This window comes from Hyaloscypha bicolor (genome assembly GCF_002865645.1).
Source record: "Hyaloscypha bicolor E unplaced genomic scaffold K444scaffold_73, whole genome shotgun sequence".
Lineage (NCBI taxonomy): Eukaryota > Fungi > Ascomycota > Leotiomycetes > Helotiales > Hyaloscyphaceae > Hyaloscypha > Hyaloscypha bicolor.
In genome coordinates this window covers 694,974-721,837 of record NW_020194575.1, presented here as the reverse complement: position 1 = coordinate 721,837, position 26,864 = coordinate 694,974, and the positions used below count along the sequence as shown (strand labels likewise).

General features: G+C 38.9%; 6 protein-coding genes across 6 annotated transcripts; 3 read left to right on the top strand and 3 right to left on the bottom strand.

The window, feature by feature from the left end:
- Positions 1–2,980: 2,980 nt before the first annotated feature.
- Positions 2,981–4,645, top strand: K444DRAFT_722757 (uncharacterized protein; the record flags this gene model as incomplete). The annotated part of the gene is made up of 2 exons (XM_024888566.1): positions 2,981–2,999; positions 3,477–4,645. The coding sequence occupies 2 exons, from the start codon at positions 2,981–2,983 to the stop codon at positions 4,592–4,594; spliced, it is 1,137 nt and encodes a 378-aa protein (XP_024736818.1). The 3' UTR covers positions 4,595–4,645.
- Positions 4,646–4,696: 51 nt separating this feature from the next.
- Positions 4,697–6,472, bottom strand: K444DRAFT_529040 (cytochrome P450; the record flags this gene model as incomplete). The annotated part of the gene is made up of 1 exon (XM_024874771.1): positions 4,697–6,472. One exon carries the CDS (start codon positions 6,470–6,472, stop codon positions 4,697–4,699), a length of 1,776 nt encoding a protein of 591 aa, XP_024736817.1.
- A 4,232-nt stretch (positions 6,473–10,704) lies between these two features.
- K444DRAFT_612973 (uncharacterized protein) lies at positions 10,705–12,151 on the bottom strand. The gene is made up of 4 exons (XM_024880246.1): positions 11,763–12,151; positions 11,461–11,687; positions 11,149–11,371; positions 10,705–11,080 (listed from the first exon to the last, which is right to left on the bottom strand). The coding sequence occupies exons 1-4, from the start codon at positions 12,035–12,037 to the stop codon at positions 10,924–10,926; spliced, it is 882 nt and encodes a 293-aa protein (XP_024736816.1). The 5' UTR covers positions 12,038–12,151; the 3' UTR covers positions 10,705–10,923.
- Positions 12,152–12,732: 581 nt separating this feature from the next.
- K444DRAFT_612971 (uncharacterized protein) lies at positions 12,733–13,967 on the bottom strand. The gene is made up of 2 exons (XM_024880245.1): positions 13,733–13,967; positions 12,733–13,633 (listed from the first exon to the last, which is right to left on the bottom strand). Exon 2 carries the CDS (start codon positions 13,594–13,596, stop codon positions 12,847–12,849), a length of 750 nt encoding a protein of 249 aa, XP_024736815.1. The 5' UTR covers positions 13,597–13,633; positions 13,733–13,967; the 3' UTR covers positions 12,733–12,846.
- Positions 13,968–20,547: 6,580 nt separating this feature from the next.
- Positions 20,548–21,664, top strand: K444DRAFT_561582 (S-adenosyl-L-methionine-dependent methyltransferase). Its single transcript, XM_024876949.1, has 2 exons — positions 20,548–21,271; positions 21,341–21,664. Exons 1-2 carry the CDS (start codon positions 20,608–20,610, stop codon positions 21,511–21,513), a joined length of 837 nt encoding a protein of 278 aa, XP_024736814.1. The 5' UTR covers positions 20,548–20,607; the 3' UTR covers positions 21,514–21,664.
- Positions 21,665–24,649: 2,985 nt separating this feature from the next.
- On the top strand, positions 24,650–26,772 carry K444DRAFT_561578 (putative arginine permease). The gene is made up of 8 exons (XM_024876948.1): positions 24,650–24,993; positions 25,046–25,122; positions 25,177–25,261; positions 25,317–25,574; positions 25,618–25,745; positions 25,794–26,100; positions 26,166–26,556; positions 26,608–26,772. The coding sequence occupies exons 1-8, from the start codon at positions 24,729–24,731 to the stop codon at positions 26,717–26,719; spliced, it is 1,623 nt and encodes a 540-aa protein (XP_024736813.1). The 5' UTR covers positions 24,650–24,728; the 3' UTR covers positions 26,720–26,772.
- The last annotated feature ends 92 nt before the right edge of the window (positions 26,773–26,864 follow it).

Sequence of the window (26,864 nt, the reverse complement as noted above, 5' to 3'; positions counted from 1 at the left end):
GGCGGATGATTCCGTAGTTGTCGTCTAAACATGCTCGTCTCTTGCTGCCTTTGCTATTCAACCGCATCTTCATTATCCTCGAGATGAGAATCAAACGAGGGTTGCCCGAAAGAGGATAGAGACTATGTTAACAATTAGCTAAAAGAGGTGCAAAGAGAGGGACTATAAATACCTCCGCAATAGATACGTTGTCCTAAGCTAGCATACGCGGTCAGCAAAGTTTTGCGTTATTAGTTTGCTCTTTATACTTGCAAAAACGGGAAGAACTAAAACGACTCGCCCATTAGGGGTATCGATTGGGGGCTATACTAACCGAAATTAGCAAACAGTGGCAGGTGCCCGTATATATCACTTTATATACACTAATATATATAAATTAATATATAATAGCACCAAATACGCGTATTGCATTCTCTAGCACGTTATTGTGGATTTATTGCGAATTTCCAAGACAAATTTGGTATTGCAATTAGTTAAAAAAAAATTAAACATTTAGGGTTTTATAGTATAGAGCAATACTTATTTCCTCTTAACCTCTAGTAAAATGGGAAAATATAACGTAATACCTCTCCGGGTATTAATTAGGGGTATCGACCTTAAGAGAGCCTGAAAATTTAGCGATTGAGTATCTGGAACTTTCTTCTCGTATATAATAATTGCCTTACTTATCTCATGCTCTAAAACTAGAGCTCTTATATATAAACTTCCTTATACCTATATTAAGAAATCTAATTTGAGAGAAAGGCTTAAGTATATACAAGCAACGAATTAGGCATTGTTAAAACTCTAAAATCTATTACTACTCCTATTCGATACTTGGCCAGGCGGGGGGGGGGGGTCGTTTTAGTTTTCCCCCTATGTTCTCGCAACTCAGATCCGCCATTACGGGAACGACACAGGCACGATTGCGATGGTGGATACAATTGCTGCTACAACCGGGTCACTATTCTTCAACGCGAGTTTGAAACTCTCATGAATCAAAGCCGAAGACTGGAGTTAAGCTGTAGGATAAGTCAGCCGCTGCCAGTCAGCGCTTATGAAAATTTGGGAGTCAGTTCAAATATATCCTCAACTAATGACTGACTGACCGACTTATCCTACAGCCTGTCTGGAGTCCAGTTACCGGAACGCTAGCAAGCAGAGAGACGCTGAAGCATGCCGGGGATGCATACCTCGATATGTGGACAAATTCCAAGGCTGCGGACACGATCCCTTGAGGCAGGCAATTTGAGATTGTTGAGGGGAGTAAGCTGACGAAACCGTGTGGTGGGAGTTTGCCATATAGAGGCAGTGCGAAGAGTAATGAAGATAGAAGATATGTAATTGACGAGACGGGTGGGAGTGTGGATATGCTCTGTGTGTTCAACAGTTTGGGAAATTATCAGCAAAGTTGTGAGATACGTCTGGTGGGTGGGGAAGTTAAGTACGTCCATACAAGTCCTGTTTAGGTATTGGTTTTGTAGTGGGAGGGTTTTGTACATACAGTATACTTGAGACGGATTTCAATTGGGATATTTTTGCAATGTTGACTTCTTCCAGTTGAATATGTGATTAAGTAATATGCAATTATCATAAAACGTCAAATTTAAACTTCTCCAAGTCCTCCAAGCCCTCCAAAAGCTCTGCCCTTGGATTTCCGCCTTCTCCATCAGCACTTGGCGCTCTGAACAATAGGTGCAGAACAACACACCAATTGGCTTCAGAAGAACGATATTCTGCAGCTAAAGGGATCTGCAGGGTGATGGATCTCGATCCGGACAGTACAGCTCTTCAAATACCATGTTCGAAGGATGCCTTTCCGTGTGTGCTAAACCCCCGATAAACTCCGGTACAATGGCCTCAACTTTCACAGTCACCTTACAGAAGAGACTTCATCTCAGTCTTGTATCTTACAGGCGGTTGCATATGACTGCACTTTCTGATTCAATACCCCGAAAAGGTAGGGGAGAGGAACAAAGCAAGAAGAAAAGCTTGGGACCGCAATTCAGGGTGGATAAACAGGTGACCTCAGCACCCGTTTTGAGCGTCACATTTATTTTCAATCATTATTCACAGGTAATCAGGTGCTTCAAAAATTTTATATGGAATGAATTGGCTGCTATATCTATTCCTCGCACCAAGTTTGTAGCAACTCTAGACCGGATTTGCTTTAGCACTGGCAAGTATTTGTAGCTCCGGTAAAATTTCTACCACATTTGCTGCATATATTGCCATCTCTGTTGACGAGTTCAGTAACCTCGGTGGCCTGACTATTGACCAACCCGGCCTTGGCAGAAATGATTTGGTTGTGCATTTTGTCTGTGGTGTCGTCGGATCTAGGTTCCTGGCTATGTTTGACCTGAGTTTGATACTTGTGAGTAAGAGCAATGTTCCCAGAAGATGACTTGAGTGATGAGAAAACAGCTGAAAAGGAGTCAATTGATGGTATTATATCCATTAACTTAAGTCTGTTTAATCTGACTACTAATTGTTCGGTCCAAACATAAAGAAATTTGGTATCGCGACAATGGTATTGTCCCTAATCTCCCTTTGACAGCAGGTCTGACCTGAGCGAATCCGGTGGGGACAACGCTCTTGTTTTCCTCAACAAAGGACACTCACAATAGGTATCTACTAGTACCACTACAGGCACAAGCTCAAAGAATTGATATGTGAGGTGTGTACTCAAGTGTGCTTCCGAATTGAACAAAACTAAGACAAAGAAGCAAGGCAGGTACATGAAAGGATATTTAGACGAGGACTGGCTCCTTCTGAGGTACCAGAGAAGCCTCTCTTACGGAGCAATTTGATAAACTCTATCCCCTTGCGTCAATCTCGACAAGAGCGCAAAGGAAAGAATCTTTGGTGTTAATTTCAGAGCTCGTTGAGTGTAGCATGGTGCCTATCATCGAAGTCTCAGAAATGAAGCCAAAAAGGGCAAAATCCAAACGAAGGGCCGCAAGGGTGTTACGATAAATGTTTATGAGAAGTTTGTTGCTTTATGCACATGACCGCCACTTGTATTTTCCAATCAATGTGTAGAGTTCACAGGCATATTCAGTCACTAAGCAAGATGAAATTGATAGAGTAGAATATCCATAGCACTTGAGTAGGAAGATTAATTTGCGGACGATTAAGCGCCAGTTCTTCTCTTTGCCATAATATCATATGATTCGTTGATTCAGGTTGCGTTATTTGGCCCTGTCGGGGTGTGGCACAAGCAGGGGTAGTGAGGGGAGCTCGTATTCTACGTCATGCAGCTTTCCCAAACACCACACCATATTACTATCGCCAACCCCGCAGATGACGAAGGTAGCCCTGATACAATTAACTGTTGTGCATAACGGACTGTTGGGAGGATATAAATTTGAATCAGATAGCTTCCCGGATCGAAGGTGAATACTGCTCAACTTCAACCTTTCGTACTTGATCTTCGCTAACCCCACTTCTCCGCCAGACCTCATTAAACCACTTCATCGTGGCATCAACATCTTCAGCTAAGCTCAAATGCCTATGTGGCTCTATTTCAGAGCCTGGGGCCCTTCTGTTTAACTTAGAATTTCCGCTGAGCTTGGAGATATGTCATTGCAACCCATGTCGACAAACGACAGGCTCTCTGGGAGCAGTCTTCCCAGCACTCAACTCATCTCCTTCCAAAGACACTCACTCCAAGCTCACAGCTTACCAAAGCTCTGGAATAATCACACGATACTTCTGTTCTACTTGTGGCTGTCCGTGTTTCGTTTACAACCAGAAACAGAACGAGTGGTTCAGTCTGGGAGGAATAATCGAACTAAGTCGCAACAATGCCACCCAGCCAAGAGATATCGTTAAGGTCTCACGCCATGACTTTGTTCTTGACACCGTTGACGGGGGACTGGTTCCTATTCTCCTCAACCTGAATGGCCGCTCCATCCCAACATGGTCAGCTGCCGCGGGCCTAGATCATGAACCAGACTCGTTCGACCTTTCACACGCCTCTGTTCTCTCCCTCCCCAAGAAGTCTATCGGCGATGCCCCGCCTCCTAAGGAAGATTCATATCTCACAGCCAAGTGCCATTGCGAAGGCGTTTCTCTCCTAATCAAACGCGCAAATTATTCTTCGAACCCCAGCGATGAAGTCCCTCGTCAAGCTCCCACCGATCCCACCAAATATCTCGCATACTTCTGCGCCTGTCGCTCCTGCCGCTTGACCTCCGGTGTTTCAATGGTACCCTTTGCCTTGATTCCACCAACAAGCATATTCAACGCCAATGCTCCGGCCCTCATCGACGAATCATCCTCCAAGCAGAAAGTGAAGCCGCTGACATATGGCCATGCTTCTTCCGACTCAAACTCCAATCCAGGGTTGACGTTGAAGCACCACTGGTCCTCTCCGGATACATGTCGCAGCTTCTGTGGCAAATGTGGTGCCACAATTTCTTACTGGTGTAATAAACGACCGGATGGGTTGGATTTGGCTGTTGGCATTTTGAGAGGTGAGGAGGGAAGTATGGCGAGGAGGTGGTTGCAATGGGAGCGGGGTCAATGCAGTTTTCACGAGGAGTGTATTGATAGGGAATTGTGCGACGCATGGCTAGGAAGCAAAAGTGTAATGGAGAAGATTGACCGTTGAGGGATGGAAAGAGCAAGCCACTGAGGGTACAAGGAAAATTTCAGATGCGTCGACCTCTGACTATTTTACTTCATCGATGAATTCCATTGAAGCAATACGTCGCTACTGTCTCTTACTCAATCTAAGTTTCAACCCCTTATCCTTCCCTTCCTCAACGTCATATATATCATTCATCTGAAGAGTCAGCAAACTAATACTATCCCTCATCCTCGCATCAAGCCTGCTCTCTACCTCAGTTCTTGTCTCCAACTCCCCAGTGGCGGTTTTTAAGGGAACAGCGTGAATCCGATGCTTATGGAATAGCTTCAGAAAGATGGCTGTGAACTCCACCTGCGCCATTTTCTGACCGGGACACACTCTAGGCCCAGCAGACCAAGGCACGTAAGCTCCCTTGGGTGGCTTGAAGATTTGCAGACTTTCTGCAGGCGGGTTGACGAGCCAGCGTGTCGGTCGGAATTCGAGCTCATCGGTCTCACTCTTCTCTTCGTTCTCGGCGAGGTTGAGGTTCCGCCAAACTGCGGGATCGATGTGCAGCCCGACGGTATTCAGATAGATCGTGCTGTTGCGCGGAATGTAGAACAAACCTCGAGAGGTTTGAATTTTCTGCGGGGCTTTGTTCTGCTTTGGAATGTGGATAGTAGGGGTGAAAAGGCGCAGAACTTCGAGGAGCAAAGCTTGGACGCGGGTTGCTTGGGGAAATATGGAGGCGTAGTCCAAGCCCGCCGAGCTGTTCATTGGCATGATACTGTCAATCTCCTCGAATACCCATTCTTGCCACTTTGGATATCGTGATAGTAAGAGTAGTGCATATGCAAGCGTGTTGGTTGTTGTGTCGAACCCAGCCGCGGTGAAGATCCAGAGGTTGCCCACCATCTCGTCCTCAGATAAAGCCTTGGAATCTTTCAGCCTCCCATCGCCTGGATCTGAGGCATGCAGCAATTGTGACAATATGTTGCTCCTGGTTTCCCCGTGGGTGGAAGCGATTCTCTGGCGCTCTTCGTTCAGCATGTTCCTCGTATGTATTGGAAATTCCAACATGGCGTAGCCGAGCGAGTTTAAAGTCTTATAACCAGGTAGGCAGCTGGGGTAGTTTGCCAGAAACCACTGTGGCAGGATAATGGGACCGACGATAGCTCGGATGATATGCTTGATGGCTTCGATGTATGTCATTTTGGAACCGGGTCTCGGTTTCTCGTTTCCGTGGTCATTCCACTCTACCGAAGTGCCCATGCCGGCCCCGCTGAGAACGTTGATGGTGATTTTCCTCATCATGTCGAAGATGCGGTCAGTTTCGGCTGCATTACCATCTCCAACGACTTCGTCCAGAAGCCCCCCAGTCTGGTGAATGCTCTCGCTAAAAACTGTTCTCGAGATGCGCTCATTTATCACACCAGCGACAACCTTCCTCTGCCTCGCCCAAGAATCGCCATTGCTGGTTAGGACATTGGGCCCGAACTTCCCCATAAAGAGCCCTGAGAGGTCCACCTGCATAAAATCTCTTGGTCGACGGAGGACCTCAGCTACAATCTCCGGATCTCGGGTGGTGACTTCGAAGGCACCGACAGTGACGATCGCATACGACTTGTCGTTCCCCTGAGGGGCGGCATGCTGTTCAAATGGGCGAAGCCCTTCGTGGAATTCGAATCCGTAAATTGTAAGGGACAGCCGGTCGTAGGCCCATTTTGGCAGGTTCCTCTTTAACCAAGGGCGCAGTGGGACACCCACCACCAACCAGAAGAGATTGTTTTGGTCCCATGGGATGATAACGTACGGAAGGCCCGACTTCCTGGCATCGAACAGGTTGACGAGGAGGCGGTACACGAGCGAGGAACAGTAGACAAAGAGAAGCGTGACGATGATGGTCAGAAAGGACGGCATGGTGAATCTATCCACAAATGCTTCCTAGATCGTTGCGAGCATGTTAGCAGGTTGGAGAACCTTTCTATTTGATTGATTTGTGAGAAGATGGAGCTGGTATTTCTTGCGGGTACTGCGGGACGACTAAAAGAAATTAATTGGAGCTGACGCTCCTGTGGGGCGCAAAATTTGATATACCCTGTTCTGTTATCTTTGAACTTGAAGTACCCTCTCCACCCGCTGCTTTAATCTAGCCAATAAAACCATTAGTATTATAAAGCTATTAATATCTCTATTACCAGATTTAATTTTTATAATATTATTAATTTTCAAAAAAAAATCTCTTAGATATAATATATATAGAAAATAAGGCTAATTAGTATTAAAAACCTTATAATTTAACTAAAGCAAAATTATGATTTTAAGTAAAGAGTAAATATAGTAATATTACTATTGCCTTTTAATAAGTCTTTAAATATTCTCAATAATATTACTTCTTTATAAATTTATTATAATTTGAATTAAATTGCAATTTAATTAATTTAATACTTTATTATAATTAATTTTAATACTTAATTCGATTATTATATATAATATATTTAAGGTTTTTTAATTCTTTATAAGAAATTCTTTATAAATTTATAGTATTATAATATAAGCATGAAATTATAATATATTTGTAATTATATAGTAAAATAAATAAATTTACAGAATTAATAAATCTTAATTTTATTAATGCCAGACTTATATGCTTTTGATTAAGGCTCTATATAATTCTACTTTTTTCCTATACTTTATAGAATTAATTGACATACTAGCTATAGCATTAATAGCTTTACGAGGGTATATCAAATTTTACCCCTTCCTATGGGCATCGGTAAAAGAGCAAATGAAATCGAAGTTCTCGTTCCGAGTCACCAATCGGCTACGGTGTCGACACGGGAGAGCCCAGGATTGCGGAGTACGAGCGACAAGGAGCTGCATCGATCTTTTCTATCACGGTGAAAGCCCCTAGCTGAACTGGGCCCTCACTCTTTCGCCTTGGAGAATAACTTCACAAGTTGAGTAGTTAAAAAATAATTGCACGGATGGAAATTTGGGTGCTTTTCTAGCATCTTGCTCGTCTATACTTCATAACAACAAGACGGATTAATAATGAGCAGTGTGTCAAATAATTAGGTTTGATTTTATTAGACCCCCCTACTCAAATCAAATCAAGTTAAAATCAAGCTAATTTGATAATCAAAGATAATCAAAGATAATCAAAGATAATCAAAGATAATCAAAGATAATCAAAGATAATCAAAGATAATCAAAGATAATCAAAGATAATCAAAGATAATCAAAGATAATCAAAGATAATCAAAGATAATCAAAGATAATCAAAGATAATCAAAGATAATTAATTAGATTTATCACGTGACTACGCACATGACTCTGGAGCTTCGGAAGCCGAGATAAGGCTAAAATAAGGTCTAGGCTAGCCGTATTCGGTATTACTAAAGGCGCTCTTTACTAAACCAGGCCTAGCGCTAATTAGTAAGCGAAGTCAAAGGCACTAGAACCTTCTTAATTTCTAGTAATTTCTTGCTACTAATAAAAGAACTATAAATAAATCCTTATAGTAATTAAGGAAGAAGAAATAAGAAAAGAAGAAAATAAAAAGGGAAAAGAGAAAGAGATTTCTAAAAAAGAAAACTATTAAGATAAGGTAATATTATAGTAGTAGTAAAGAGCTTGAATTAAGCTAAAGGCTATTTGCCAGACTAAAGAAATACTGGCCATATACTAAATTATATATAATAGTACTATATAACTAGTACCATATAGCAAAAACTAGTTTGTTATTTTAGATTTAGACTAATTTTATACTCTTATATATGCTTTATAGATTTTATTTATATTTTATTCATATAACTATTAGTTATTTAATAATCTTTAAAAATGCCTAAGAAAGTATACTTTTATATTATTATATAATAATTATAATTAATTATAATAAAAATCAAGCTAATCAAATCATACTTAATTATAATTAATTCTAATTAATTAGCCTTGATTATTTTTTGATACACTAACAATGAGCTTCCGTGGCTGGTTATGCAATAGACTAATCCACATGAAAGACCTCAATATATGAAGATCACGGCATAAAGCGACGGGATTACAGGGCATTTGGACCCTTGGCACCCCTCAGGATACAATTTAGTGGCTTGAGCCCGCTGTAAGGCCCTATAACTCCAGGCCATATGCCCTAAGCGGATCTCAAGAGGCGCTATAAGACATTCGCAAGGCATGCGAAGTTTTCAGGGGTAAATAGTGCTGCTGGCAGAGCAATAATAGTGCTTGGACGCTAAATAGGTAGTTACTATAGGGCTCTTTAGCGAGGTGTTCATTGTAAGTACAGGGGAGGAGCCCTAAAAAGGTGTGGTACCCCTAGCTCCCGCTTTCTAGCGTGCTTTTAGGGCAACGGCCTAGAATTATAGGGTAATTTAGTGACCGAGTACGCTAAAAAAAGACACCAAAGTGCTGTAAAGCACAAATGCCCTGTAATCCCGTCACTTTATGCCGTGATCTTCGTACTCAGTAGGCCGTTTGATAATTCTACGTGACACGTCTCAAGGTGTTCCTACAAAGAACTTTTCAGCCACATGTTATCAGAGGTGTCAAATATTAAAATACCTCCAATCATCAGAAGCCAAAGCATAATCAGCATCGGGAAGCCCCCCATAAGCGCAAGGTTGAGGGGTTTATTCTTGTACGCAGAAAGAAAGTGAAGATAAGGTAACCTCATGTCTTGCCACTTCAAGAAAGCATAGTAAGACAAGAACAGGCCGAGACGTATTGCTTCACAAAGCGAGCCAGTCAATTTATATTGAGAAGGCGATACATGACTGAAGCCACAGCGTCCCACCCAGTTCCCAGGGTGAACATACGCTGAGTTTCCATCGCAAGGTTGACCGGGAACAGAATCTCTTCATGACTCTACATGCAGCCGCCAGATTCTCATTTATATTATCGAGAAAGTCTTCAGGTTCGAACATGGTAGTGTTTCTTTGTATGACCCACAGCTTTGGTCTGGATAATGTATGAGTGGCTGCGAAAGAGGATCACTGAAAAATGTGGGTCCTGAACAAGTGTGCAATGCCATTCCAATATCGCATCTGTGTGGGAGTTAGGCCGTTCAATGTCCTGCAAAATCAAATACGTGCAATGGCCACTACTCGCCTGAGCATTTTCATGCAAAACTTCTTGCCAAAAGCACCCCGGAAGATCGCCAGTCCGCCCCTGAGCTTGACTATTTTGCAAAGTCCTTCCATATGTCGCCTTGCGGTCTCACATTCGCCAGTACTGTACAGTTGGCCAAAGTCAAGACCACGGAGACCGCAGCGCCCGACACTTTCTCTTCCTGATCTTGAAGCAGAAGCTTTTCACGTAAAAGTCCAACTCCAAGAAATGTAGTACGGACTTATATATATTTTGATATAAATCGAACATCGTTTCCTTATTATTCTTAATACTTGCGTTTGGCGGTTTCTAAGCTCAGGTTTTCCTTATTATCAGCTCAGATTTGCAAAGAAATAATACCTATCAACTCGTCTCTCGTCGCTCTTCACTCAGCTGTCTTCTCAGATTTTGCCTTTCAAATGGCATTAACCCGGAAAACTGACCTCATCAACTGTTGCTCTGCTGGAGGAATCAGTGCAGCCCTCACTGACGCTTCCACAAGAAAGGGTGCCACGGCTTTGCCACAGTTTGAACACTACTAAAGATTTCTCAGCCCCTCGCTAAAGTACCGAGCGTTACCGTTCTGACTTTTGACGTGTTGTCCTTTGAGTCAATTGCGGCAGCTGTAAAGAGTGTCAGTGCAGAGACCGAAGGCAAGCTCGGTGTTCTTGTGAACAGCGGCACGACTATGATCTTCCCAAAGTTGAATTTGCCAATTGAAGCTGGCAGTTCCCGCAAAGGGTAATTGTAAGTGGTCGATCAATTTTGCTGGCATTGGATATCACTTGCTGGTGGAGGCCGCAGGACAGGATACTCGAGAACACGTGGCCTATTTCAAGCAAGATAGCGGAGGATCTCGAGAAAAGCAATGCTTGAGGAGAGAAGTTGGATTACCCACGGTCAGTGGGAAAGAGGATAGGCTGACGAGTTTTTCTACAGATGTGATAGTCGTTCCTCAACACCCGCACGGCGGGGCTTCAAGTTGGAAACCTCTATATATATTTTAAATGTTTAGGGGAGCGTCGGGGGAAAGGATGGGCTTGAGGCGTTTCTCTTTTTCGTCCGTTGAGATTGAACTTTGTAAAGTGGGCTGCTATAATACATCACTTACACGTAACGAAAGCCACGCAGAGAACCTCAATGGAAATTGAATTGACATCACCTTTAATTGCAAACTACAAAAAAGCAAAGTCTGAGGTGAACGGTAGTTCGGGTTCGTGTCCTACAGTCGGGGTATCTTCGTTTTACTTCACTTCCTTCAAGCTCCCATGAATAGTCCTTTTCCCGTCAACTATCAAGTTACTACCAGGCTTCAGAGAGACGTTCCCCTTAACCTCGAAATCCCCCTTGCAATGTAACTGGCCATTGATGGTGAGTGCACCCGAGAGATATAGATCCTTCCTATCGTCCATGTTAGCTCTCTCCTTTATAAAAGCGTAACATGGCAAAGCCCGCCTCGAAGAACTCACTCAAATATCACGTCACCTTCAATCGTGGTTCCGCCACTTGGAGTGATCTTGCCCCCAATGTTGGCGACGCCCTTCTCGTGAAATCGAATCGAAGCCTTGCCACTGCAGTTTATATCCCCGCCAACCTGCACGTTGCCTCTAATATCCACTGAGCCACTAGCGGAGATCTTGCCTGTGATTTTGACACCCAACTCTCCTCCATCTATAGTAACAGAGCCGCTAGCTGTATAATGTCAATCAATGTTCTTAAAATCTCCGGCTCGAGAGATATTTTGCGTGCAGAAGCACCAATACTACAAACAACCAACTTACCATCAACTTTGTCCCCAACACTGACGCCATTCCGCAAATCAACCGATCCACGCGCCGCTAATTTTCCGTCTACCTTGACGCCCTCAAACAACGTGATCTTGCCGCTACTATCGATTTTCTCGTGCACAATAACGTTGTTGGATAATGTGACATGGGAAGATGAGGAAACCTTGCCATCAACTTCGATTCCGTTTGAGAGCTCGATGTTGGAAGATGACTTGACTGATCTATTCAACCACTGTTAGCACCTAATTCACATAACTTTCAACAGCCCGGACTGGTGAAGGTAGGTGTCAAAATACCCGAGAACATGCAATGGTCCCGTGATGTGGACCTCGCTGTGTGCGTTTATGGCGTTTGATTCTGGGATCTTCTGGGAAGGCGGCTGAGCCCGAGGAGGAGGTGGAGGCGGGAGCTCACGAGTATACGATGCTGTATCGGTCTCGGAGTATGGTGGAAGATCTGGATGATTGAACTCCGGCACGAGGATTGGGTTCGGAAAGGGATTTGTCGTGGGCATTGCTGGGGGGCGCTGAGGTCCCTTCGCATCCTTTGTGTCTGCTGGAATGAGCGTCATAGCTGCTTCGCAATCGATATCACGATGGATTTGTCTGAGGAAGGATTTGGTCACGATGATGCGCGGACGTTGATTTAAGATCTTTTTCTTGGAAGGCGAGAATTTAAGGTTGCGTGGGGGATGACGAACATGCAACGCAACCGGCTTCAGCTGCAGGGATATTTTTTGGCAGCCTAATCAGCTGATGCAACCGATTGGAACTTCACTCGGATGTATCGATAGGATAGCAATGAGAACAACGACCTTGGTAAGCATTTCGGGAACGCCGTGAGGATTTATGTGAAGGCGGGGGATCGTTACGCCGCTATCACGTGACTATATTCTCCCCCCTTTTCGCTTTGCCTCTTCGATAAAGGCGTGATTCGGAAAGCGATGGATGATAAAGAAGCCGGGAGAGAAGGTGAAGGAGAAGAGAGAGAGAGTGAGGAATAAGACGGATTATAAGCACACCACCTCAGTAGGAGGTGTGAGCAAAGGGTATAAGGATTTCGGGTTTGTGCATTTTCGGAATATTGCTGGCGGTTGGCTGGGGGGTGGTTTATGACGCGTCCGTTTCAGGTGGTGGAAGGCGGATTGGATGGTTTAGAGAAGGCGCTGAAGAATTCAAAGGATGGGAAGGCGAGTGGGGTTAAGTATGTTTTTGAAATTGAGGAGACGGAAGAGGGGCAGAAGGAAAGTCGTATTTAATTAAGAGGGCATTGAAATAACAACCAGTATCATTCATGTACCATTTTTTCAAGCTTATCATCTAGCTGTCTCCACTTCTGTCGCTCTTATGCCCCTCCCGTTGATAAGTATAATCTCATATCCTAATTCTGATCCACCTCACACTGGCGTCGCAAACAATTAAATAGAATGAAGGCATCAAGCTGGGTGCTCGTAAAAGTCGGTAGCACTGAAAGTATCTGCCCAGGTCCTGTACGCATCCGGAGGGATGGGTTGGTACTTGGGAGCACGATCTGGATGATACGGTTCGTTGAAAGACACTCCTCTGTCAGCAACACCGATTGAGTCCTGAGGTTGGCCCTCCTCCGGTAGATAATCCGGTCTTTTAGTGGCTGTTTTGCCCAATCCTGTCCGAAGGGAGTGCGGAATGTCGTAAGAACATGGAGGTGCCAGATCTTCCACTTGCCGTCCTCCTTTCGGAAGTCAACAGCATATCGTCCCCACGACCAATGCGCTTTTAGCGGCCCCTCAGCCACGGGAAAGGTTTCGTGACCAGGAGAAACCCACACACCCTTCGCCGTCTGGCCGTCCTCGGCAATCTCGATGACTGGAGTAGTGAGGGTATGCTCAATCATCAAACCCTTGGTCCCACTACGAAAGGGATTGCCGTTGACATAACTCTTCTTGATGCTGGAGAGTTTGGCCCAGGCACCCATGTCTTCGGCTTCAAATACGACATCATCTCTAGTACTCCATAGTTCCTCGATCTCACGGTCATGACGCCCGGCAGAATGCAGATATGCTCGACGGCCCATGATGTTATGGATCTCCTGGATATCCTCGAGGCGCGTGATACGACGGAGGAGGGCGCTAGTATCGGCGGATAAATACATGTTTGTAGAACGGAACAGTTGTAACGTTGCTGGAATTCTGAAATTGAGCCATTGGTATATAGTCTAGGTTATCGCAGCCATTTAATTTGCGAGGAAAGACAAGTATTACGAAGCACGAAGAAAGTATAATTCATACTTTACTTGGCTACCCAAACCTTTTTCTGTTTTAGTTTTTTGGGTAGTACTGTTTGCTGTCGAATTGACGCTGCCAGCGACTTGTCGTTGGAGTGAGGATAATGGATTTGTGAGGATGGGGGATGTGTGAGGATGATAGATGTGTGACAATCTGTGCAAAAGGGAATACCAGTCCACACATTTATGTTCCCCAGATTTTTGCAGCTTGCTAGATATTGAGCAAGGTCGTGTCCACGCCGGAGTCTAATAAAGCGAACGGTCCGAAACGTGGATCAGTAGACGTCAGTCCGAACAAAACGAGACGTCACTCGGCACTTCGCTTCAGGGGGCTCGTCGGACCGTCAAACCGCGCTAATCCCAATTTTGAAGACACGTCACGGTGTCAGGCTTGGCGATATTCCGGACCAATCGGTTTCTGCCGATTCGTTCCAGGGGTCTGGAACGGGCGGTAATAGAATGTTCTAATCGTTCCTAAGCGAGCTAATCCCTGTAGATTCTCGTTATTTTATAAAGACTTCCATTAATTATACTATTAAAAGGCTAAAAATCATTATATAGCCTTAGAAAGGCCTTTATTAAGCCATAGTACTATTGCAAGTAATTCTACTACTATAAGAAGTCTTTTTTACTATACTATATTATATAATTTGTTCTTATTTTATATAGCTACTCCTATTACTTCTATTATATCTACTATATTTACTATATCCTCTATAACTTCTTATACTAATCTCTCTATTACTATTATTACTACTATTATTTCCTTTCTAATAATAGCTTATAGTATAATCTGGCCACTTGTAATTATTATAATAACTATCCTATATATTTATAATCTGGATATATTTAGGAAAAATAGTATTATTAAATCTTATATAAGTATATATAATATAAGAAATAGCTATTATATTAATTTCTTTTTATTAAATAAGAAAAGTATTAATATAGAACTATTATTATATAAGAACTTAACTAATTATAATATAATTTGAATTAATAATTATATTCTGGCCAGGAAAAATAAGGGCTTATTATTATTAATTATTATAATACTATACTTTAGTTAGCTTTATTATATAATAAAAAGTAAGGTATTATATAAAGAAAGCAAGTTATTAGCCTATAATATCTATTATTTATTAGCCTTAAAAAAGAAGCTAGTTTATACCAAAATTAAAAGTATTACTAGTACTAAAAATAATAAAAGAAATAAGTTTTTAAAGATATTAGCTATTATATAATAAATAGAATTTAAAATTAAAAGCTTATTACTAGTTTGGGTTTATAAGGCCAGAACTAGAAGCAAAAGACTATATAAGAGACCTATTACTAGAAATAGAAGGCTATATAGGGGAATTATTACTAGAGACTAAATTATTTAATATATTATTATATAATTAATATAATTATAAAAAGTAAAAAAAAGCAAGAGGTTCTTATATAAGTAATAGTAATATTAATAAAGGAAAAAGAAAGTTAAAGCAGAAAAGATAGCCTTTAAATAAGAGTTATAGCTTAGAAATTTAGAAAATTTAGATAATATCTAAAAGGTTCTCTAATTATATAAGGGTTTTAAAGAATATATATTTCTTTTAAATTAGCTAGTTTTAAAGAAAGTTTATAAGATTCTAGTTCTTTTCTAATACTTTAAATATTCTCTAATCTCTATTATCTCTATTTCTATTTATTTTCTATTTTAGCTTATTATATAATATATTTCTAAAAAAACTCTTTCTGGCTTATTATTTATTAAAGGAATTAAGAGAATATTAATAGCTATAAATAAAAGCTTTAACTAGTATTTCCTTTATATATTCTCATTCTATTAAGCTAAGGCTCCTTATTTACTAATATTATATAATTCCTAGAAGTTATAATTCTTATATTTATTTTTATTTGCGGGTTATATAACTAAATAAAGAGATTAAATAATCTAATTAAAGAAGTCAAGTACTAATAGATCTTAAAATAGCTCTTTATTATATAAGAAAAAAATATTATTATTTAATAGTAAAGAAATAATTTAATTTTTATAATATTTCCAAAATTTCTTTATATTTATAAAAGCTAGAATTATATATTTCTTTAGCTAATTAGCCTTAATATATCTTATATAGAAATCCGAATTAAAAATTAAGGCCATAATATAAAAGAAAAAGAGATTAATTCTAATATAATACTTATTAAATATAATATATATAATATTAAGCTATATAAAGAACTCTTTATTCTTATTATTTTTTTCTCTTTAAACTTAACTTATATTATATTTAGCTAAGCTTATATAAAAAGAAAAAAGAAAAGCAAGAGATTTATAATTATTTCTTAAAGCTATTTAATTAAAATATTTATTATAAAGAGTATATAATTAATAGAAATAGTATTTTCTTTTATAAAAAGAATAGCTTATATAAAAATAGTAAAAAAGTCTCTAGTTATATAAAGCTTTTTCTAGTTTTTATAAGATAAGAAATTCTTTATAAAACTATTCTTATAATTCCGGTAATATTTATATATATATATATTTTAATAAGAATAAGAAGTATTTTATACTAGCTATTTTATTTTATATAATTATTTATTAAAATTATTCTTTTTATAAGTTCTATTTATTTAGTTATATAAGTAAGTAATTTATAAATATAAGCTATAATATTATATATTTTACTAAATAGACTTAAAAGCCTAAACTTGACTTTTTTTCTATTATTATTATTAATTTCTTGAATTTATTTCTATTACTTATATAACTCAAGTTCTTTTATTTTAATTAATTTAGAAAATAAAAAAGCTTATGTTATAGAATTAATAATATATCTAATATAGCAAATTTATATTTACTATATATTTTATTTAATATTAAGCTCTTATTTCTAGTATATTTGAATTATTTTATAACGGGTCTTATTAGTTCTAGTATTATTATTTATAATAGCTCTAAGCTTTTATATAATACTATAGTTTTCCAAAACTAGAAAAAGAACTAAGAATTACTTTTCTTCTAAATAGCTATAGACTAATTTAAGAGTAAAAAAGATCTTTTAATATTTAAATTCATATAAGGTAAAATAGATATAAATAGCTAAAAAAAAGAAAGTAATTTAGGAAAGTTTAAATATTTAAGGAAATATAAATATATAAGATTATTAATTAGAGAACTTATTATATAGTATTCTTATATTAAATCCAGGATTCTTTAACCTTAGAAGAAATAATAGAATAAAATATAAGAAGTATATCTTTATAAGCTTTATTTAAGAGCTAGTAAAATATATAGAACTCTAATTATTCTATTATATATTATAAGAGGTTTTATTTAATAATAAAAGTAATTAAGGCTTTTATAAGAACTCTTTAATTAATTTGCTATTTATAAATTAAACTTCTCTATATCTCTAAATTCTTGAGCTTAATACTAAAGCCTTTAAATTTATTAAATAACTTTCTTCTGGTTCTTAAAATTAGTAGGCTTAAGGATAATAAGTAAATAATGCCTTAGAATATACTTTCTGAGGTTTCCTATAGTAATAATATTATATAGTAATAGGAAAGAGTCTAATTAATAATATAAATAATAAAGTAAAGCTTTATTTTTATTAGGTAATATATAATAAGAATACTTCTAAATCGGAAAAATCCTCTTTAAATAGTCTATAGAAGATATTACTATCTCGGATAATATAAGGGAATAGTCTGGTTTAATTAAAGAAGATATTTTGAGAATATACTTAAGGTAAATTAATTATATGAATAGATAAAAAGTAAGGAAGAGAGTATAATAGGGGAACTAGCAGTGGATTCGCCTACCCCTGTTATTTTCGCCCTACCCCTGCTATTTTGGAATAATTAGAACGTTCTATTATTGATATTACCTAATACCAGTCGATACCGGCCGGAACGTTCCGTGGAACGTTCCAGGGTGGAATATCGCCAAGCCTGAGCGGCTCCCTCAGAAAATATCTCGCCTTTTTCAATGTGCCGGCCGATACAGCCACGGCGGTCGAAGGTTCTGTCGCCGCTATTTGGGAACTGCAAGGGGACCTGCGAACGGCTGTTATCAAAGCCTACCTCCGGTCTCTTAACAATGTCTACATTGTTGTCGTACCTGTGGCTTTCTTGATTATCCTGAGCGCTTCTCTGATCAGGAATGTCAGCTTGAAGTCGAAGTGAGTAGTTGAGCTATGCTGTTTCCAGAGGGTGGTGTCAAGGAAGGGCAAGCATAGTTACTATATTTCATATTTAGATCAATGCAACGATGTGCTCAGAAATAAATACAGTACTCTACCCAGCACTTCAGTATCCTACTTACAAATCCATGTGCTTCGAGCTAGAATTTAAATATTCACCGGATACAGTAGTAGAAGAATGAAACACAAATTCTAAACATGTGCAATCCTTCCTTGCATTGCAACAGATATCCAATCTAGAAGCCTAAGAAGAGAAAGTTCATCCTACACAAAAGGTGTCTTAACACTTGAAAAGGTAACTCTCAGTTATTGAAGTCGATTAGTCGGCAACCTGGTACGGGATATTGGTAGATATTCAGGGCGTGAAATGAAGCCTCGAGTCACATTAGTTACAACATATTGAATAACCGAGTATTTGACACAGGGAAAGGTTAGCCATCGAACGCGTCAGACGGGGTGGTCCTCGGTGCCCCCACATTCCTGCGTGCTCTCTTCTCCACCTTAACCGATCATCAGTCGATTAAGCCATCGGATAAGCACCCCTTTGTAATGCCATCAGCGCCTGCCAGCGTTGCTGAAACTGGGGGAATCGGGATATGGGTGGGTTAGAATATACATAAATGCAAAGAGCCATGTCGCACAGAATAGTCTTCCCCAGCGTACCCGACAAAACTATTCTTGTCCACACTAGAGAATAAAATATCAATAGGCGTTGAAAGGAACCTGCATCAACTTCAAACCCTTTCTAATTTTCTATCTTCTATAGTTTCATTTGCTATGCCTTCGTTTGTTCCCAATGTTCCTCCTCCAAGCCCAGGAGGCCGACCTGCAGTACCGCCTGGTCCTGGACCCTTCATTTTCAAATGCGTCCTCACAGCAGCCCGCCCCGCTGAGCTCTTGGAACTCGCGCAAATCTTCATGGGCCACGGTAAGGAAGTTATTAAGGATGGAGCAGCAGCGTTCAAATTGAAAACCAGCGCGGACCTCAAATATCTAGAAATAGAAGAGGTACGTTGATTCATCTTCTCTCTGTCTTCAATTCTTGTACTGAATATGAATAGTGAGATTACTCATGCCATGATCCGATTATAATACTACGTGCTTATTCGTAAACGAAAATCTAGACGTACGATGGACCCAACGCAGGCGAGATTTTCGAGCGTGTGCACTCCAAAGATGGGACTCATTGGTAGCATGATCGTGTCAACGTACTTCAAGTAAGAACTTTGCTCTGACTGTGTCGATCATTGATATGGCACTCGCTAATAGTCGGACTTCACGTCACGCTAAAGGGGCCCTTCCCTTTAGTCGGGGAAAGCGAGTTGGCCCGCAAAAGCGAGATGGCTCGTACTAAATAAAATCCTTAATAACTTGAAACCTTGACCTTTTTAAATAAATCTAAGTAGTAGAATTAAAAATATAAGCCTTATAAACTAGATATAATTCTTTAAATCTTAAAAAAAGATATAAATAGAGGGTTATTAAATTTTTAATAATAAAATTACGGGAAATACAAAATTATAAGAATTATTTATTTATAACTATTTTGCAAATATTAGGCTTATAACTTTTGCTTAATTATAAATTTTTATTCTTTTACTTAAAACTTTGGCCTTTAAGTATATAATAGGTAATTATAAGATTATAAATAAAATATATTAATTAGATTTCCTATAGCTAGTTTCTAATATTGTTTTTTAGAAGGCAAAAAAAGGCCGAAACAGGCTATCTCGCTTTTGCGGGCCAACTCGCTTTCTGTAACTAAAGGAAGGGGCCCCTTTAGTCGCGATATTAAGTCCGACTATTAATTTTTAATACAGAAAGGCATTAACGCTGCATTCTGGCGCCTAGTATATCCTTAGATCAAATAAAGATTCCGTAAAAGTAGAAGCTAGAAAATGTGAAAATTAATATTATTTATTAGTAATATCCTCGAATTCAAGAGTGACCTCTAATAAGTAATTACTAGAAGCTTAATTTAATACTATTGCTTTTATAATCTCGTATTAATAATTACAAGCCTTTTTAAGGAAAATATAAAAGAGGCAAATAGTTTTGGTCTCAATAAAAGAGCTAATAAACAATAGGAATAAAGTCTAGAAATATATTTAAGAAAAAGAAAAAAAGAAAAAGAAAAAAAGAAAGGAATAATAATAATATATTTAATATAATATCTCTGTATTATAATGGACATTTATTGACAATAGCAGCTGGCCTTTCAAATCGAGGACTTGTCGACATATATATACATGGTAGCGTGATTTGTCAGGTACCTAATGCCCATATGACAAATCAGCTGACGTGCAGAAATGGAGAAATTGGTAAGCTGACGTCCCGTGACGTCACTTTCAATACTCTGGTATAAGTAAGGGAAGAGCCTCTTAAAGGAAGTGAGCAGCCAGAATGGGTTCGATTATATTATCCCACCTATGAAGCACTATCAGTGGGATCGCTTTTATATATATTGCAGCCTGAGGCGCGTGTAACTCTCCTCTCTTTAGCTTGAAAAACATACGAGCTAGTAAGGAATCAAAAACAGGAAGAACTTGCCATCTGTTCTCGGCCCACGTGATAATGCTTTATAAGCGACAAGGTTGCCGCAGAGACTGCATCTATCCGACAGACCGACGTTTTTCCTGAGTCTGCTTCGATGTCAATCCTTCTTTAGTTCCATCCACTAGCAACAGTAATGGAGCAAGACCTGACTCCTAACGAGAAGCAGGGCCATCCGCCGGCTCAAGCGATCCTCCACGAGTTGCGGACTGCCGAAAACAGCGCTGCCCATTTGCTGCCCAAGTTGCAGTCTATGAAAGAATCCAACCCCCATTTGACGCTCTTAGACGTCGGCGCTGGCTCAGGCACCATCTCTGTGAGTTTCGCCAAGCTTATCCCCGACGGCCACGTTACCGGCATTGACCTTAACCCCAACATCTTGCCGCGGGCACGAGCTGTCGCTGAAATGGCCGGCGTTAAAAACATCGAGTTTCAGCAGGGTAATGTCTACAAGCTCCCCTTTGCCGACGAGACATTCGACGTCACCTTTTGTCATCAGGTGCTTATCCACATTGGCACCCCGTGGGATGCGCTGCGTGAAATGCTCCGAGTAACAAAACGAGGCGGCATCGTCGCGGCCCGCGAGGGCGACTACGAGACGGAGTGCGTCTGGCCCGAACTTCCCGAGCTGTACAGGTTCCATAAGCTCATGGCAAGCCTTATGAGTGCCGGCGGTGGCACTCCAACTGCAGGCCGACAGCTGCTTTCTTGGGCACTCAAGGTTGGTGTCGAACGGAGCCAGGTTACGCTTAGCTATAGTACCTGGTCATACCATACACCGAGCAAGAGGAAAATCTGCTGTAAGTTTCATTATTCCACACTGCTTCTCATGGCTGCGATTATGGCTCTAATGGCTGTGTTTTCTCTAGCCCAGGGGTTATGTGATCAGCTCAGAGGGGGTTCTTTGCGCGAAAAAGCCTTAAAGTTTGGCCTAGGTACTGAGAGTGATTTTGAAAAAATGGCCAAGACTTGGGAGGAGTGGGCGAAGAGAGATGATGCAAGCTTGGCCATGTTGCATGGAGAAATTCTTGTCCAAAAGTAATTTCGAGACCCCAAATGGAACTTTGCCACTGTCCCATGTATACCGGAGATGCAAAGAATTACATGATAGATAAAGCCATAAAGTTCGGTGGCTTAAGTGCAAGATCATAACTAGCCGGACCTAGGTAGCGTGGCCGGCGTTAAGAGTCGCGATCCTTGGCAGAAAACAATGCCAACTATCCGGCTCGGCTGATCTCCCCGCACGAGAGCTTATAAGGCTAGATGTCTAACGATACATCCTGCAGTGCTCCTTTAGTATTGACTTTCGCCATCACACCTCCGAGTTTTGATGTTTTCCCAATCCCATTGAAGTAGCAAGGGGGTGGCATTATAGCTTCAAATAATTATAACGAACTCAATTTTCCAGCCCCCTAATAGCTACTCTTACTATATAACAAATACAGTATACCGATTAAATAAGAGGGTAAGAGGTAATTCTGGTCTAATGTTAAGGATAAAAAAAAGGAGTAAGGTATAGTAATAAATAAATAAAATTAAAACTATTAAAATATTAAGTTTAACTTAAAACTTAGCTTAAATTTAGTTTATTATAATTATATGACAATAATTATTACAATCATATTTTAAATATTTCTAATATAAGCTTAATATTCTTTATTTTAGAATTTTTTCTTATTTTAATTATTATAAGTTCCCTTATATTATTTTTAAGCTTCTTTTATCATAAATAATAAAAGTAATACTTATTACTATAATACCGAAATTCAAGATTTGTATTATTAGTATTATATTTTCAATTATTTTTATTTTTATTATTTGAATTATATAATTATTTCTTTATAAATATTTATTAATAAAATAAATTAGTAAGTTATAAAACTATAATATTAAATTTAGTATAAAACTAATCTTTATTTCTCTTATAAAATTCAAGAAAGCCTTTTTTAAATAAGAAGCCTTAATAATATATATATATATATTTAGTAATTTATAAGCCTAAAGCCTATAATATAAATAGTAATATAATTATAATATTAAAGAGCTATTAATGTCCCTAATTAATACTTATAATATTCGAGGTTTATTATATGTTTTTTTTAATTATATACGGCCTTATATATATTATATTCTTATATAAATTTTTAATATTAATATATAAGTAAATTCTTTCTTTTATATTTTTTATATTTTTTAATTTATTTATATTATATTAGAAATCATTATGTCTAATAAAAATAATAATAAAAATATAAAAATAATTTAATTAAATGAAATTTAAATTTATTAATATTTTTATAATATTTTTTAGGTTATTTATTTTAATAAAGTTATAAAAGTTCTTGAATTTGAAATAAAACTAACTTTTTATAAATATTATAATAAATTTAAAAATTTAAAGAATTTTATATTTTAAAAATATTAAACTAAAGAATAAATAAAAAGGAAATACCTTAACTTTAATAATTCTATATTAATTTCTAGCTTATTTACTTATTTTAGTTATATAAATTTATTAATAAAAATATTATTTTACTTTAGTTATTTAATTAATATATATATATTACTTTTTATTACTTTTAATTATTTCTAATTACTTAATAAATATATAAAATATAAGAAAATTAAAATACTAAGTTTCTTATAAGCTAATGTATTATAAGATATATATTTATACTTTTATAACTTTTTATATTTTAACTTTTTATATTTTAACTTTTTTTTCTTTAGCTTTAAATTATTTTTATAGCAAATCTTTTATTTTACTTTATAAGCCCTAAATATTATATATTATTTATTTAATATAGCTAATAATTTAAATAATAAATAAATATATAATAAGCTCATTATTATAAGTTTATAATTTTTCAAGTATTTTATATTAAAACAAAATTCTTAAATTTTAAGAAGTAATTTATATATTTTAAATATAATATATTTATTTTATAAGTATTATTATAACTTTAAACTTTTAAAGTAATAATTATAATTATTAAATTTTAAGTTTTAAATTAAATTAAATTTAATAAAAATAATATATAATCTTATAAATATATTTTTAAAAAAGAATTATTATATAGTATATAAATTTCCCTAAATGCTTTTTATATACTAATCTTATATTCGAATATTATAGTATAAAGTCATATAACTACAGGGCATATAATATCTCAGCCACTAATCATATACTATAATTAGTGAAACTAGCCTGTAAAGACACTACTACTAAAGTGCCCTGGAAGCATCTATAGCTTAGTAGGTCCGTACTTAAATTATAGGCTACCTGTCCCTATAAAAGCGAGGTTTATTAAGGCTACGGGCTTAAGCCCTACAAGGAGTTTCAGGGATTAAAAGACAATTCTAGGGTATGCCCCTGCAAGTAAAGGGGCTTGATTACTAAAGAGCCCTATAAGACCTCTAAGTTCCAGTATCTGAGCGCTATAGTCACTAGGCCAAAAGCGTGGTACTATAGCCACAGCCACTATAGCCACAGCCACTACAGGGCACATACGCTGAAGTCGCATGACTTTATGCCGCAATATTCGTAGTTTAAGAACTATTACGAGGCCTGTTTATAGGCTTGGAAAGCAGAGTAAAGTGGGCCTTATTCCAATAATGCTAAACTAAAGAGAGAAGTATATACAAGTGTGCGAACGCCAGGTAGCATGCGAACCAGCCTAGCCTAATATAACCTAGCGTATTACGTGCAGGGAGCACGTGACAGTCATGAAGCATAACTATAACAAGAACTTAGTTTCCAGGCTTATTTTACTTATATAAGCTCTCTAAAGCACTCAAAAATTCATCCTCTTTGGAGTGTTCTCTGTATATAACAAGAATATATAAGCTAAATTATATAAAGATAAACTTTAGTTTTAATTAATATAATTTGTATTAATTATAGCGGGGGGAGGGGGGGATGTTGTTCTTGAGTCGGACCGACTATATATATCCGGCGAACTCTCTTGTTACACTATGATGCAGCCTTCTCCATTTTGTGGAGGGACCATCTTCGGGGGCCAATTATGCTTTATAGCTTTCATTTCCGACGTGCGCTACAAAACACCGTGCAGCCGCCGATCGGCCATCTTATCTAGACTTTCAGGGGGTCCCACCTTCAACGTGTTCCGCCCTCTCCTCTTATCAGAGAAACGTAGCATAAGAATCCGTCTAGAATAGTGCCATATACCCAGGTACTACGTGTTTTAGTCGGGAGTGCACAGTCGTTATCTTTCACATCAGCTATATCTCGCAAGAATGGCGCAAACTTCCGATCTCGAGTCACCTTCTTGCCCCCAAAAAATCTCAGGAGACGAAAAATCCATTGTGAAGACTACAGAGAAACCAGTGGATGTTCAAAATGGGATCATTCTTGACGATGGGCTACAGAGAGGACTTTTGGGGAGACACGTCACGCTGATCTCCCTTGCAAGTGTGATCGGAGCAAGCTGCTTTTACGGCTTTGGATATGCCTTGTACCTATCCGGACCGTTGGGAGCTCTCATCGGCTTTGGTATAGTTGGTGGGTGTGTTCATACTCACTTAGCGGTATACAGCAGCTCATATATTGATAGGGTTCATTGTCTGGGCATTGATGCAGAGCGTTGGTGAAGTGACGACCATGTTTCCAATCGCAGGTGGTTTCGTCGAAGTAAGGGATATCCGCGTTCTTACCAGTATTGACAAAGCTAACAAATTCCCGCAGCATGCCGGACGTTTTGTGGACCCAGCATTCAGTTTCGCGATGGCGTGGATGTACTACTTCATGTGGTCGGTGTTTCTTGGAAGCGGTAAGAAATATGCTATCCCGCTCGCACATAATGGACTGACTGAAAACTCGCACAGAATGGAACGGTGCAATATTGATCCTACAATACTGGGTACCAGAAGAGAAAATGCCCTTATACGGCTGGGTGATTGTATTCTGGGTCTTCTTCTCCATCCTCACCACCCTCGGCGTTGTGGTCTACGGCGAGATCGAGTATTATTTTGGATGGTTCAAAATTATTTCGTTCGCTGTGTGCTTCTTCATCTCATTCCTCGTCAATGTTGGTGCGTTCGGGAATGGATATATAGGGTTTAGGTATTGGAACCCACCCGAAGGTAAGTCTTACACACACTTTTGAGTCTGTTCCTAATTTTTTAGGTCCTATTGTGAATGGAATCAATGGATTTGGTCAGGTGTTTGTCCTTGCTTCTGCGTATTATGTGGGGACCGAGATCGTTTCTTTGGCTGCTGGGGAAACGAAAGACCCAAGGAACTCTATACCTACAGTTTGCCACCTTCAATCGATTTTGACATTACCTGACTAACACCCATAGGGGGTGGACTCTGTGGTATATCGGATCGTTTTCGTCTACATGGGTGTCATCTTTTTCCAAGGGCTGATCTGCCCCTCAAATGCTCCAGAACTACTCAATGCCGAGTCGACTGTTGCATCCTCACCATTCACCATCGGGTTCGTACAGGCTGGATGGAAATCGGCCGGAGACTTTATCAACGTTCTTATCGTGATAGCCTTCATTTCGGCCGTGAATGGATGCATCTATGTCCAGTCAAGAGTTCTCTATTCCCTTGCTTTGTCCCACAGAGCACCACAAGTCTTTGCAATTACTTCGACGAAAGGAGGTATGTCAGCAGTCGCCCAGATAACGGTCTTCCCACACTGCCAAGAGTCCGCTGACAATACGTAGTTCCCTATGTTTCGATCCTGACGTCTGTCTGCTGGGGATTCCTCGCCCTGATGAACATGAAAGTAACAGCCGGTCAAGTCTTCGCATACATGACTTCCGTGGGAGGTTCAGCAGCCTACATCGCCTGGGCGGGTATTGTATTCACGCACCTTCGAGTGCGTAGTGGACTTGTAAAACAAGGCATCAACCCATCCACGTATCCATTCAAAGCTTTTGGTAGCATTTGGATCTACAGATTCAATCTGTTTCTTAATGTATTCCTCCTCCTTATCCAGGGATTCACTGCGTTTGAGAAGCCTTTCAACTGGAGGCTTTTCGTTGTTTCCTATATCACAATCCCCACCACGATTCTGCTATTTGTTGGATACAAGCTGTATCACAAGACTCGTTGGTAAGTGGACACACTGGGTTGGGGTGATGTATACGGGCTAATTTTGAACAGGGTTCGCTTGAGTGAAATGGACTTCTCGGATCGATTGCTCAAGATTGACGACGAAGACGAGGTGAAGAAAGTTTCCTTCATCAATAAACTTACTGCGAAGGTGAGGCACTGAGTCGAACCAATCATTGAAGCTTGAAGAAATGAGAAGACGCCCGCCAATGTTTGTCCGTATGCCTCATACAAGGGCCACAGCACACCGGGTCATAAGCGTTACCATTGACCAAGCTGAAACTGGGAGCGGACGTAGAGTGCTTCCA